Source organism: Mugil cephalus, chromosome 7 (genome assembly GCF_022458985.1).
Source record: "Mugil cephalus isolate CIBA_MC_2020 chromosome 7, CIBA_Mcephalus_1.1, whole genome shotgun sequence".
In the NCBI taxonomy this organism is placed as follows: Eukaryota; Metazoa; Chordata; class Actinopteri; order Mugiliformes; family Mugilidae; genus Mugil; species Mugil cephalus.
The window spans coordinates 22,301,509-22,315,962 of record NC_061776.1 but is presented as its reverse complement, the minus strand read 5'-3'; the positions used below and the strand labels follow the sequence as shown (position 1 = coordinate 22,315,962).

General features: G+C 42.0%; 2 protein-coding genes across 2 annotated transcripts; one reads left to right on the top strand and one right to left on the bottom strand.

Annotated features, from left to right (window-relative positions):
* The first annotated feature begins 1,111 nt into the window (after positions 1-1,111).
* Positions 1,112-5,520, top strand: LOC125010697 (ras-related protein Rab-18-B). Its single transcript, XM_047589452.1, has 7 exons — positions 1,112-1,321; positions 1,730-1,785; positions 1,911-1,972; positions 2,545-2,617; positions 2,890-3,008; positions 3,230-3,296; positions 3,934-5,520. The coding sequence occupies exons 1-7, from the start codon at positions 1,254-1,256 to the stop codon at positions 4,104-4,106; spliced, it is 618 nt and encodes a 205-aa protein (XP_047445408.1). The 5' UTR covers positions 1,112-1,253; the 3' UTR covers positions 4,107-5,520.
* On the bottom strand, positions 5,375-13,378 carry LOC125010696 (homeobox protein Mohawk-like). Its single transcript, XM_047589451.1, has 6 exons — positions 12,910-13,378; positions 12,477-12,636; positions 12,222-12,375; positions 11,744-12,070; positions 7,630-7,663; positions 5,375-7,372 (listed from the first exon to the last, which is right to left on the bottom strand). The coding sequence occupies exons 1-6, from the start codon at positions 13,137-13,139 to the stop codon at positions 7,045-7,047; spliced, it is 1,233 nt and encodes a 410-aa protein (XP_047445407.1). The 5' UTR covers positions 13,140-13,378; the 3' UTR covers positions 5,375-7,044.
* Between the last annotated feature and the right edge of the window lie 1,076 nt (positions 13,379-14,454).

The window sequence follows — 14,454 nt, the reverse complement described above, 5'->3', positions numbered from 1 at the left end:
CTGTAAAAACTTGGATTTCTGGTCAGGAGTTGTAGAAAGTGATACACACACACACACACACACACACACACACACACAAAAACTGCTCCTTTCAGAAGTTTCAGAGAGCAGTGAGTGTTCACAGCCAGCTGTATTTATTGTGCTCTTCTCAGCTCTTTCATGAGATGGGATTTGCATAATAATAGGGTTGGTCTTCTCTGAAATAATCACAGGCAGATGTGCATTGAGAAAAGGCTCAATCAATGAGTCTATTTAGGAAGAGCAGGTGTAGTATGGCTCAGTGGTTCCACCATTCCTCCTGTTAGAGTTTCTAATTGCTTAACCCTCAGGTGATTCTTCTTCATACTTAGAGCAGCATAAAAGGTTTTTAAATAGAGGCCTTTGAGAATTGAAGTGTAGCAGAGTAACAAAACAAAGAGTTGTTGTGCTGTACAGCACTGGCTCTTTAGTTAAAATATTCAAAGCAATTACGACATGTGGGCAGCCGTTTTCTGTGGTGGATTTGCCTGCAACTATTTCAGTTCAGCCTAAAGGATAACATGCATCAGAGGAAGAACATACTGATGTTTTTAAATGATATATTGTTAAGTGAAAACTGACTGGAGAAGAAAGAAAATCTACAGCTGTATCAAACCCAAGCAAAACTCTCTTTTACATTTAACACTCTCAGCATTAACACCAACAATGATCACTAGTTTCAGAAAACAGGATTCGCGGTCCATCACTTTACCCTTCTGAAGATGAGGAGATCCCCTCGTGCTCTGTGAATGCTCACATGAAATTGAAACAAATATTTAAACATATTTGTGGACATTTAGTGGATCTAACTTGTTGAATAAATTTCCATTAATTACGTGAATTAGGTGAGTATGTGCATCTGTCTATGCAGGGTTCAATTAGCGAACTTAAGTTAAGTTAATGGTAGTTTAAAATAGTCCTCAAATGACTTATTATGTTCTATATTATATTATTAATTTTCCACATTCCCGTCATTTTAATATTACAATGTATTATATTGGTACAAAAATATCGAACAACGTAAATTACCGTTAGAATATAATAATAATGTGTTTAAATGTTGTATGAGCCTCGTGACCCCCCCGGTGACGTCAGGTGTCGCAGATTGGGCGGAAGTTGGGCAAACAGCGGGCTGTGTGTCATCGGAGCCGATAGCCGCCTGCTAATCTAAAACTAGTCAAACACGTACAGCTCGTAGCGCTTTCTGTTGAAAATACAACTAGCTCCTGTGGAACATGGACGAAGACGTGCTGACGACACTGAAACTGCTGATAATTGGCGAAAGCGGCGTCGGGAAGTCTAGGTTTGTGTGTGTTTGTAGCGAGCCCCTTAGCTAGCTTTGGTGTGAGTGTTGACATTCTTCTCGTTACGTAAGTGTAGCGTTACCAGCAGCAGCAGCTGCTATGGCTAGCTGGTAAATGTTGTTGCTGTCTTCTACCACTGTGGTTCAAGTGGCATTTTTGGTGCCTTACTAAAGCCAGCATTAAATGCACAGCTGTAAAAACTTTTTACTGTTGTTTTTTATTTGCTCTACAATATCTTAACGTGAAAGTGTGCTCCACTTCACAGTCATCACCATTTCATTAGAAGTGTACACTTGTTGTGATCCTCTGGGCAGGAAACTGGTTTTAAAGCCAGCCAGCTAGCTCACAATAGCCTTTTGTACTGTATGCCCTGCTCATTTCCATGCTATCTTTATTTCCCCTGCCAGTCTCCTCCTGAGGTTCACAGAGGACACTTTTGATCCAGAGCAGTCAGCCACAATAGGTTTGACACTCACGTACACGCACACACACACACACACTTATGAACAGACGTACGGAAACTGTTTTTAAGTTCAAACATGTTACTGAAACTAAATCTCTCACTTTCTGTCTCCCATTAATGATTAGGTGTGGATTTCAAAGTAAAGACACTCGCAATTGATGGCAATAACGCAAAGCTCGCCATATGGGTAAGAGTAAAGTATTTTTGTCTTTGTTTACGGTATATCTTTCTGGAAAAAACATGGTGGAGTGAAGGCTTTGTCCACAAGATGGCGACATTGGACAGCCAAAAATGCAGGGCATAGCTAAAAAAATAAACACACATCATGTCATGAAGGAAAAAGTGTATCACTCTCCAGTGAAATCCTGCCATACACAATGAGTACGTCAGTTAAACACTAAACCTTTAGAGTTGATATGGTTTATCTTTGATCTCAACAAGAATATGTTGCAAATACGCAAAAAAGTTCACAAGGAATAGGAAAGTATCTGTGAGGCTGATATTGCTTCTGTGTTTACCTGTTTGGAATAAAATAATTATATATTACTTATCGATATATATATATATATATATACTTATTGGCAATGCATTTCTATTCTAGCTTGATTTTTCAGGCCACTTCAGTGTGGCGTAGTCCTTGCAAACTCATTAAGAACAAACTGTGGACTCTGTAATGTTGGATGCCGTGAGTTGGCGTCAGCGACGTCTGGCCTTAAAAGTTTGGCATCACAGAATCTTTCGCTGTCTTTATTTTCATAGGACACAGCTGGACAGGAACGGTTTCGTACCCTGACGCCCAGCTACTACCGCGGTGCACAGGGAGTCATACTTGGTAAAGAGTTGATAGACAGAGATGCATAATTCATCTGGTCCTGTGTTCATTTTTCTGTCTGCATTCACAACCTGCCTTTAAATAATGTGTCTTCCTACTGAACACTGCAGCTTAATGTAATGTGTGATTCTACGAGTTAATTTTGGATAAAGACACAAGCTGAATATCTAAAACTTTAAGTCCACATCTACTAAACAACAGCATTTATATTTCTATCAGCGTTCAGAGGATGTTGTTATTCTCTCTAACTCCTTCTCTCTTCTTTTTTTCAGTATATGATGTCACAAAGCGTGACACATTTACGAAGCTCGAAAACTGGCTGAACGAACTGGAAACCTACACAACACGCAACGACATTGTAAAAATGCTGGTTGGGAATAAAATTGATAAGGTGAGTCACTGCAGAAGTCACTTTTCAAAATCTTTTTGCTGGCTGCAAGACTTCGTCATTTTATTGTGAACCCTGGCTCCCATGCTGTTTGTGCTTTTCTTTGTTCCAGAAAATAGTTTTACCAGTGTTATGCTGTGCATTCATCTCGCTTAAACACTTAATCCTTTACCACGTGTATTCCACATGGAGCAAATTGCATTGAATATTCCTTTGTTCCTCAGGACGACCGTGAAGTGGACAGAAATGAGGGACTGAAATTCGCTAGGAAACACTCAATGCTTTTTATTGGTAAGTATCTGTGTAAGTGCAAAATCAGATTTGCTCGGTCATGGTCATTTATAGCAACAGAGCCATAAAATGGAACTTTAAGCCATTAAGACTCACCGTGCTCTACTCAAAAGTCACTTCTGTGATTGCCTAGTTGGAGACATCATTGAGTAAGTCATACATTGAGTTTAGATTAGTCGCAATGTTTATACTGCCCTGGCATTTTTCAGTGTCTACTGTCAAAGCTGCACTGGAAGACGTGGCCCCTCCAGAGGCGATTAAAATCTAGCAGGCTTTCATTTATCGAATCCATGTCAGCACGTGTTCCTGATTCTCATGTCCAATCTGCCACTCGCTGGGAAATTAGGTTAGCGTTTCTGTGGAGTTTCCATTTTAGAAAGGCTAATTTAAGGGCTTTTGGAAAGGGCTGGGCAAGAAAATGTTGTAGATTTAATCCTCCGTGAGGATGTCTTCATCCCACTGGATGTCTCCTGCAACTTCACTGAAGTCATTTCATTCTTAATGTAATTTTTCTTAATTCGTAGATATTTTTAAAATAGTTATCAGTATTGTAAAACAATGTTTAACATTGTGCCGTTGGAGTTGTTTCTTTTCGAATAGTGCTCATTTAGTTATTTACTGATCTCATTTCATACAGAGGCCAGTGCAAAAACCAAAGATGGTGTCCAGTGTGCCTTTGAGGAACTAGTGGAGAAGATCCTCCAGACTCCAGGCCTTTGGGAGAGTGAAAACCAGGGTCAGAAGCTCCGGCTTGGGGAACAGGAGCAGGCCAGGGCCGGGGCGTGCGGAGGATACTGCTCCATACCCTGAAAAATGGACAAAACGAAAAGGCACCAACCAGATACGAATGACCCTGGACCAGATACTTAGAAGATGAGAGAGAAAAAAGAGCAAGAAGGCGATGAGTACTTTTAGAAAAACTCCGTTGTTGGGGTAGTACTGTCGGTAAAGCTGACATTGCTGTTTGCACATTTCCTTTTCAACCATCAGCTATCACATGTCACTACTTTCTGGTTAAAACGTAGAGAAAAAATCAGAGCCTCCTGTCTAAGGAAATGTTGTGTTTTAAATCAATGTAACCATGCCGTATGTCATGTGAGCACATGTATGGTTTGCATTTATGGTGTTGGCAACGGTGGTTCGGCCGTGCATTAAGACATCAGGTTACTAGCGTAGCACTTACAACTTTAACCAATTTGTAGGTTATAGTAGACAGACTGTCGAATTTGACTCGAAAAATTTGTGTGAGTGATATTGAAGTCTCCTCAATCAGTGTCTCATAGGCAAAAGCATGTCCCTGTGCTTTCACTGGCTGTAAACGTCAATTCCTACGTAGTACAAAACATTCAACTATACACAGCAGTCTTTATTAAATACATACCATCGAGGCAGAAGGAACTTTGTGTGCAATAGCTTCCATCTCATACCAAGTTTAATGCAGGTTGTGTTTGCATTGCACACCACAACACTGTGAGTTCTCCCAAAGAAGACAATTGACAGTGAATCGTTACTGATGGCTCTTTCTTTTCACTGTTCTAACCCAGCTGATGTTCATTTGATTGTCATTTCCATCTAATTCTGTCTTCATGATGATACGGATGCTTTCAAATGAACTAATACGCCGCGTTCATCCCTCTGAACACACTTCATTGTTGTCTTTAAGAATTTCTGCAACCGAACCTAACTTAGTCTTTGCATGTGTGATCTGGGCCGTAACTTCCAGAGCGACAAGTATAAGGTTTACAGTATCGAGAGCTCTTGCAGTAAAATATGCTGTTTTACTCTTTTACTCTTTTCTTCTACTCTGGTGAAGTGACAATTAGTGGCAAGTAAGTAGCCTCAGCCTGATCCTGTAATCTCCTTTCTCCCATTTATTTAGCAAGTTTCTGTCTAGTGTGCTCCATTTCATGTTTCCTTGGATTCCTGAAGGCATTTCTGGCACATTACAGTATAAGAACATTCCCAAAGGTGTCATCCTTTCCCATCTTCAGTATATTACGGATTTGGTGTTTTGTTGCTGTTTGTTGCTGTTTTCATCTTTAAAACCATGTCCCCCTTCCCCCTCTGATCTTTTTTCCTGTTGCTTTTTGCTGTGCGTATGTTTCATCCATACACAATAATATGTTAATCTGATATCTGCCTTAATATCGAAAAGACATTTGCCAGAGTAATGGTCAATTCATGTTTGAATTGTTTCAAACTGAAATAAATGACAACCTCAAGATCACGGAGTCAGATTGTCATTTGAGAGCTGTCACGTAAAAAGCCGACCTAATCAAAAGCAGGTCTGCAGTTGGTGACGCGATCTTTCCGAAATACTTGGTTAATGACTAGCCTGTTGTACACGCAAGACTGAAAATATTCTCTGCGCACAAAAAAAATTAAATAATTAAAAAAATAAAACAAGAAAACAGACCAAACCAGGGCTTGGTCATTTTTTTCTGCTGGTTGTTAAATATATGTATGATGCTGTCTTCAAATGTGGTTGTGTTTATGGTTTTCAAATGTGCCTTAAGGGCCCCGTCCATTGTATTCACATCTTGGGAGTGGATAGTGTGTTAATATATTATAATTTAGTCATATAGAGTGTTCTTTGCAATATTTTAATACTTTAAATACAAGGAAACTGGTGACATTTCCCACAGCCTCATCCTCCCATCATGCCCCTGCATTTCCCGTGTTAAGTTACTCGTTGGCATGCTAAGCTGAACTGTTAGCCTCTGCGGCATCTGTACGCCCACCGTTGCCTGGCAGCGATGTTGTCACCTCTTGCAGCTGATGTTGACACACACACACACACGCTCACGAGGTCCATCTGGAAGGCAGCGACGGTCACTCTCCTTCTAGCTCACTTTGGGTCTCCACCAAGCTGGCTCTCATAGCAAAAACAGGGCTGCTTTATTTTGGAATAAGAAACAGCACCTTGTGGTCAAAAACAACACCATGAGAGTGGTGAAACTGAATAACATTGTTAAAGCTGCGCACCATAAAGACAAAAACAGTGAGTTAAAGAGTACTTTGAAGTGCCAAAAAGCACGGGGCAGCCTCCAAGATGTTAGATTAGTATCTGTTGGTTCACTGCAATTGCAACTACTTCACTCACATTACATACAGTTATTTCATCCATTGTCATTATGGAAGTTTTTATTATAGCTGCTTTAAATTTGTATCAGGAAACTGGGATGTGGTCGGGTAAAATATTAAAAAACCGCTCACGTTGAACTGTCACTGAATCCTTTAACTGGCTGACGCTTCCTATAATCTTTGCGCTCGGTTCAACACGCCACGCTTCTGCCCGCATTACAACCTTTTAAAATGCCATTTGAAAAGGATCTAATGAAACTGCATGACCTACGTCTGCACACATGAAAACTACCACTAAATGCAGTCTAGGCCGCGGCAGAGCAGTGATTTAAAGCAATGGCTGGTCACAAGGTTTCACATTGGGTTTTATTCAAATAGCTGCTGTCAGATTTTAGCATTGGATGACGATCCAGTCTCTTGGAAGTTAATATAACTTACTGCATCAGAGAGCAATAGGAAAACATTCGAAAAAATAGCAGACAATTTTCAACTGTGTTAGGTTAGTGTTTCCATTTTACAAAGTAAAAAAAAAAAAAAAAAAGATGGACAACGTTTAAGTTTATCGACATTAAAAAAAAAACAATGGTCTTGGAGGCTGTACATGGTGTATATTACGAGGCACTTAGGCATCTGGTATTCCTATATGGAACAATGTGTTTAATGCCTACACGCTGTTTGCCAGGGCGACTTTGACAGTCTGGACCTCAGAGATATGCGAGGATTTCTGGATAATGCGGCTAGTCAGAGCGGGCCCCGTGGCGCAGCTCGGCCGCAGGCCTGCAGCACACACACTGTCTGTATACGCGGCCCTCATTACGGAGAAGGGCTCTCTGGGGCAGCTCTGCCCTGTGGCACCACCGGGCACCGTTGCACTGCTCTGCCCTGAGGCGCAGCTCTGCCCCTGGGCCAAGTTGGTCAGAGCCACAGCGGCGTGGATCTCCCTCCAGCCCTGGACGTCTCGCCTCTGCGGACCTCGGATCTGCTGTCGGCCCCTGTGAATATATGAATGAAAAAGAAAAAGCTCTGTCAGAGACGGGTCACTGAATATCCTCGTGCCTATGAAACTCAGAGCCGTATTTTAATGGACGTCCCCTCTTGATGTGAAGCCAGAATGATATGGATGACTTAGAGGCGATGGTTCAATTTCAGTAACAACTACCACGAGAGATTCTAAGAAGTGTATCACTTTTCAAGTTGAAAAGTGCAAACAGCTGGTTTGATTGTGGGTTGACGAATAATTATCACCTACCTGTCACATTTCGTCGAAGTGTAGTCCACCGTATCTGCAAAAGAGAAGAAGACGACTTAATGAAGTATGCCGTGACGGTGTTTAAATGACAGCAGCCAAATTGCAAACAGGATCTTCACGAGACAGTCGGTGTTTGGACGAGGCCACGTCATCGTGTGCTGGCGATAAATATCTTTCTCGTCCAGATGATTTTAATTTGCCGCATGTGTGTGAGCAATTACCTGTGGACTCATGAGTGATTGTACAGAATATAAGCACGCGTTGCGTTTGTGCATTTCTGTGCGGACTTGTCCAGCACGTCTCTGGATGTGCCTTAATGCGCCGAGACGTTGGACTCTGTGAGACGCATCAGTCTGCCTGCGCCAAAACAAATGCAACACAGAGCCTGTCTTGAGCTTCTCAGAGGGAAAAGTTTGATATCTGTATTCCGTCATGAAGACAGGCGCTGTGTTTTTCAGATTTCCAAAGCTTTGCTGGCACTTGCATAAAATATTCTTCTTGATGAATCCCTGAGTGCTGCTTTCAGCCACCAACAGGCAGGGAAGAGTCTGATGAATGAATACTTTAGTCCCCTGCTATATTCCAGGGTAGCAAGGGTCAGTTGTGCTCACAATCCCGTGAATAATAGCTGAACTGTCTGGGTATTTCGGGAGCAGGAATATTAAAAAAAAAAAAACCTTGGAGTAATATTATATTGCTTGCACAATTTCAGTTTGTGGCCTGTGCATAAGCGTGCATTGTACGTAGAACATATTTTCCACTTCAGCTTTGGAATATGGCCTCTTTTTTTTTCATTGGAGCTGATAGAAGCTGGTCAAAATCGATTTTTTTTCCAAGAGCAATAGACAGGGAAATTAGAGGCCTGCTGTGAAACACAGGCTTTGAATGCTAACAGTCTGAAACATCCCCGTCTCTGATTTCTTTATGCATGCTGCAGCCAAAGGCAACTACTTGTTGATAGTAAATCATTTCGCTGTTTTATGCTTTTTTTGCTACCGAACGTCCCTCAGCATTTCTCTTTAGTCTTGGCTCGCCGAGAAACTACTTCGGTACTTCTGATGTATTTATTACCAAGAGAAAGCTTTGTTTTACCTCTGGTGAGTCTCAAGTGTGCAGCAGAGATAATTTTCAGCTACATTTTACAAGCAGTAATTTGACACTGCTTTCTTAATTTTTATTATTACAGTTTGCTCCAGTGTACTTCTAATTTCATGTTCAGTATTTCCAAACAAGGAACAGTTTGTCATATTGAGAAGCACAATTATTTGCTTTGCTGCAGAGTTAGAGGAAGAGAACCATGACTCTCTCATGTCTGTACATCACATAATGAGCTAAAGCATGCTAAAGGCTAGCTTAACTAAGCATTTAATGTGGTGTCTGCACTGACTAAACAAAATAGATATAGCCTATTCATTCATGATTTTTTTGAAATCTTATAGGTATTTTAGTGAGCACATCCCCCCTTGACAGTAAAAAAAAAAAAAAATGTCAACATTGTAATTTAAATCTTTGACGCTCTCCCATATTATCATGCTCCAAGTCAGCATTTCTGAGTTGACCTTACTGGTGAGCCACTGGGATCTATACTGGTACTCATACATCTTTTTCTTCAGTGCGGATGTATGTGCGAACACTAGACTCCCCTCGCTGCATGCATGTTTTCATTTGAAGTCAAATGGTTGGAAAATGCAATGAGGCGTTTTGTCTAGATATGTTTTTTTGAGCGCTCTGTGTCCAATAAAACATGATTCCCGTCACATTTACAGCTCTCCAGTCTTTGTAAGGGAAATATTGGACTTGATGCGAGTACCACTTTATATAATGTAAACATTCCTGTACAGTAATGTGTAACATGACTGTTTAATTCTCCTCCATTAGACTTTAACTGCCTGTGGGAAATGATTTTAGGTTTCTGTGTAAGACACTGTGTAGTGGCATCATTTACAGGTAAATCTCTTGAACCTCAGTGACTGTTATAGATGTCTCCAAGGTATAGATGTGTTAACGGTGTTAGTGCCTGTCATGAATCTGGCAGCTTGAATTTCCACTTCACCTTCACAGAGGAGCCGTAGTGGGTCACAAACACTCTTAATGTATCCAACAGGGATCTTTTAAAGGTTCATACCGACATCTCAATAGAACCGCCCTTATTGGCTTTATGAAAGACCCAAAATTTCAATAAAAAATGTGATCTCAAGTAACAGTAACATTTTGGGAAATAAAAATCAAGAAAACTGACACTTCTCTTATGCCTGTACAGTAAACATGAAGTGAATATGAATCTCTCCCAGTGGGTTAGCTTAGCTTAGCATTAAGACTGGGAATGGAGGGGAACAGCTAGTCTGGCATGTTTGACTCTCACTGTGTCACTTGTTTTATTTGAGGATAAGAGGAAAAACTCATTGAAAAAAAAAATAAATACACCGTTTTTGTTGTTGTTGTTGTTTGTAGTAGTTATAAGTTGCAAGAAATAAGTGTTAACTAGCTAACTTTAAAAGTGTGGGTTGGTGCATTTTGTCAAATTTATACAAACCAGGCCAGCTAGGCTAAGTGGCTCCTGATGCTAGCTTGATGTTTAGCGCAAAAACAAGTAAGTGGTCAGACCATTCCTATATAAAAGAACTGAGGTAAACGAGAACCCTGGAGTTGTTGAATTCATGTTGCCACTAATTAAAATATGTCTAAAATTATGTCTTTAATGGAAGCGGGCCTGTAAAGTTTTGTGGGGGAAAGTTGGTCTGGAGTGTCTCCATTAGGAACGCATTATGTTCTGGCAAAGGTCTGCTAGGCCATCATTTTTGGGTGGGCTTTGTGAGGCGATAGGCACTCTCCAATTACGTACGGGGGGATTTTTTTTTTCTCTATATGTGTTGAAACACTAGGTCAACACAATAATGTAGGTATACAATATGAAGTGTGCTCCAAACGCAGTAGTTACCAATTAAATTTCTTGCATGAAGATTATGATTTTAAATATATCCTTTAAAAAACTTCACTTCAGACTAGAACCAGGACTTATTACCTGCCAGGAAACAAGTTTCAAAAGACCAAAGCAGGAACTTGAAGTATGTCTTGTTTAATTCAGGAGTGCTAAAGAGTAGAACTCGATTCAAAAATCTTTTCACAACTCTTATAATTAATATAATTTGAATATGGATTGGTTCTGAGTAGGAACTTGAGAGAAGCCAAAGCACACACGAGTAGATGGAGCAAAGCTACAGTGACTGGAAAAGCCACATGAATATTTGTGATCTTGCTCTGTGTTGTCTCATACTGAGTGGCAGCTCGGACAGTCACTCTACGAGAGGTCCTCTTTTACTGACAGACTGCTCCACTTCTACATTTGGCTGAGGTTTCCACTTCTCACCCTGGGAAGAATAAAGTCTCAGACATTCTGTAATTGTCCTTGAGACTGGACTGGACATTTCCACCGTGGAAGCTGAAGCGGAACAAATGGCACATGCTAGTATATGGAAATGATATTTGCGGTGTGCAGTGGCAGCCAGCGCGAGCTCCGTCCAATTTTAAGGGATTTCAATGTCTGCATGAGTCTTTATTAGTAATGTTTGTAGAGGCTTTGGCTCCTGTGCCTTAGCGGATTTGAGGCTTGTCGGTGCGCTGTGCTCCCTATAGGTCTGGAAGGGCACCCAGGTGTCAAACTCCCTCCCAGTTTTGCTGTAACTTCATAATTGAATCTTACAGAGCTTCTGACTTTCGGTGGAATGCCAGAGATTTATTAACGTCGGGGAGCTCTGAGGAGCCATGTGGAAGTTTCTGTCTGTTCTGTTTTTATTTTACTATACACTGTGGTCTGTTAAAAGCGAACTGAGGGGAAACAGGGTAGTTAAACTGTCATTTTGCCTCACATTCAGCATAAATCTACAATTAACAAGGAAGACACTTTAATGATTCCTCTACACAGGGGGTGTCATCATTTGTCTTTGTTTACTTCCTACATCATATTTGATTGCCTCAGTTATCAAAGGTTTGGAAGGAATGATAAGATTATATTATGTTAGTACTATTATACTGTCCCTGATTGCCTGTTTATTGACATGAGTGGCAGATTCCTCTAAAATAAGAATTGCTTCAGACAAAACCTAACATCTCTCACCCATGCGGTAGACAAAGTTGGCCTCAGTTTCATAGGACGATGCCGGAGAAACTGCATCTCGATCGCATTCGTTGGAGCTGAACGACTCGGAGTGGCTCCTCCTCTTGCAGGCGGGGGCAACGCCATCGGCCTTTGCCGCCATCATGTGCCGGAGGGTGTCGTTCAGGTAGCGATTCAGCAAGCTGCTCTTGTACTTGGACGGAGGGGAGGCACTGTCGTCACTGTTGGCGCAGTCGGCCATGGCGAGGACACTGCCCTGTTTCTTGAGGGAGGACGACCTGCCAAAGTTTGACTGGCTGACATGTGTCTGAGAGGGACACTCCTCGTCTGGAAGAATGGAAACAGAACAGTGACTAAGAACAGATGAGATGTTCACAAAGCATGATTGATAAGGCAGTTTCAATGCGCAGGGAAGCAGATCTAAATCCAAGCTTTGGGCTTTTGCTGACAAAGAGGGAGATGAATGATAGGCAGCTACCATCTGAGTCGGCGTCATCACTGCACACGCTCAGCCTCTCAGCGTTTCCCTGGATGTATTTGTTGTACAGCTTGATCCTCAGGGCCCAGCTCAGGTCTGGTTGCCTCACTGTGTTCTTCAGCCTTCGCCTGGCATTCGCGAACCAGTTGGAAACCTGTGCAGATGCAGACTGGGGTTGAGGACAACACTGCCTGTCTCGAGACTCAAATTCAACGTGAACAGGTTTTTGTTCTGTCTCGCGTGACCTCATCTCACCTGCACTAGCGTCATGTGCGAGCCCAGGGCCAGCAGGACCTTCTCAGTCTTGGTGGGGTAGGGGTTGTCCCGGTGTTTGTACAGCCAGTGCTTCAGTGGCCGGGCCATGTCCTGCAGCACCTGTCTCTTGTGACGAACTTTGACACCCGTCAGGCGAGACCTGAAGGAGTCAGAACCAGTGTGTTCACCACGTTCACCTAAACTCTGCTCTGCTCAGTCTGTACTTTTGATACATCAAGCAGGACATCCAGTAGTTTCTGTCAGCCACTTCTGCATGTCTCTAATCAGAACGTTTGAGCTTACTCAATGTCACGCATAGCCTCTATGTCTAGACATGATACAATAATCTGGCTACAGCATTATGTTGCATACATGTTGATGATTTAGCTGCGATCCATTACATATTTCCAACACAGACAACAAAAAGTCATACCCGTATCTTCTGTACTTCACGGCGGAGCTGTTTTCCGAGGTCTCCTGGCATCGCAACAGGTCTGTGTTGTGTCCGTCTGTTAAACTCGTCTGAGGTAAGTCTGCAAAGTTCAGTCTGCTCCTCTCGTCTGCTCTCCTGCAGTCGTCCAAATGAAGCAGAGTATCAGACTTCATCACGGCAACTTTGTTCATTCTTAAACACGTAGAATTTCCCTCAGTCAACAGGTGCATTAGTAAAGTCCCAGATGTAAATGCGAGTAGTAGATTCCCATTCTTAAGAGACTCGACGTACAAGTTAAAAAAAAAGGGGTTAAAAGGTGTCCCTTGCTCTTCTTGTTGGGTACCCACGGTAACGGACGATGACAGACTTTCTTAAGAGAGAATAATGTTTGAAAACTCAGATGATGTAGTCTGGTTAAGCCGAGCTGTGTGAGGAGAGTTCAAATAACCTGTTGCTGCACCGCCTATTGGCTCTCCCGCCGTCCAATCACCTCCCTCTGGAGAGCCCAGTGAGAAAAAACCTTGGAAAGCAGCAGCGGCAGCAGCAGTAGCAGCACTCCATGATATGAAAAAATATTGCACACGAAAGACTATCAGCAAAAGTGGTCATTAGATTTACAAGTGAAATTTTGTCTGGTGCATTAAGCCGTTCAGCGTGCTCTCATATTTCCTACATGAGGCACACGATTCTTGCGGTTTTTAGCAAAAATCGTGTCAGCAAATAATAAAAAATGTTTGACCAAAGGATTATGGAAATTTATGGGTGAAATTACATGTTTGCTAATAATCGGCAAAACCGCTGAACTGTGCCTCGTCCTGAGCAGAAAATCACGCTGTTTTAGGACAGATTTCAATACAAATTGGCCCACCACGAGGACAACACAAACACAAGAAAATGGCATTAATCCTTACCTTTCTAATCCTATATCATGTCATAACTGTGAATTGCCTGCCTAGTGAGCAGCAGCAGCAGCGGCAATGCACATACGTGTCACTGTTTTTGTCTCTATTTTGGAGTAACAGAGACTGCGAACAATTATAAAAACTCGGTCTGACTGAAGCTTAGCATCATCATTAGTGTAACTAGATGACAACATGCGGGCTCTGAGCCCAGAATTCCAAGTGGTTCAATTTTAGCTGTCATCCACGTACGTTTTTCCTCTTGACATCCAAACACTCTTATGTAAGTCTGTTTGGATGTGCAGTAATGACTTTGCCATGCAGAATAATAAGTTAATTTTCCTTAAGAAAACATTTGTGATAAAAATCGTTTTGCGCTGGCTGCAATCTCAGCTCAAATTAGAGCCGAGATCCAAGTAGCACTTGTTCGATGTATTAAAAGGCTCATTCGGCGCTATCAGCGAGGAGGTTGGGTTTCAGTGGCTTCGAAGCTGAAAAACACATGGACCAGAGGCATCTCCGCTAGGTGCAGTAAATTCCTCGCTCACATTCCTCGGCGGCGGTCGGAGAGCACTACATGCTATCACACACCATTTACTCCTGTTCCTCGGTGATATGTTCAGCAGCTAGACTGTTGATATTAGCC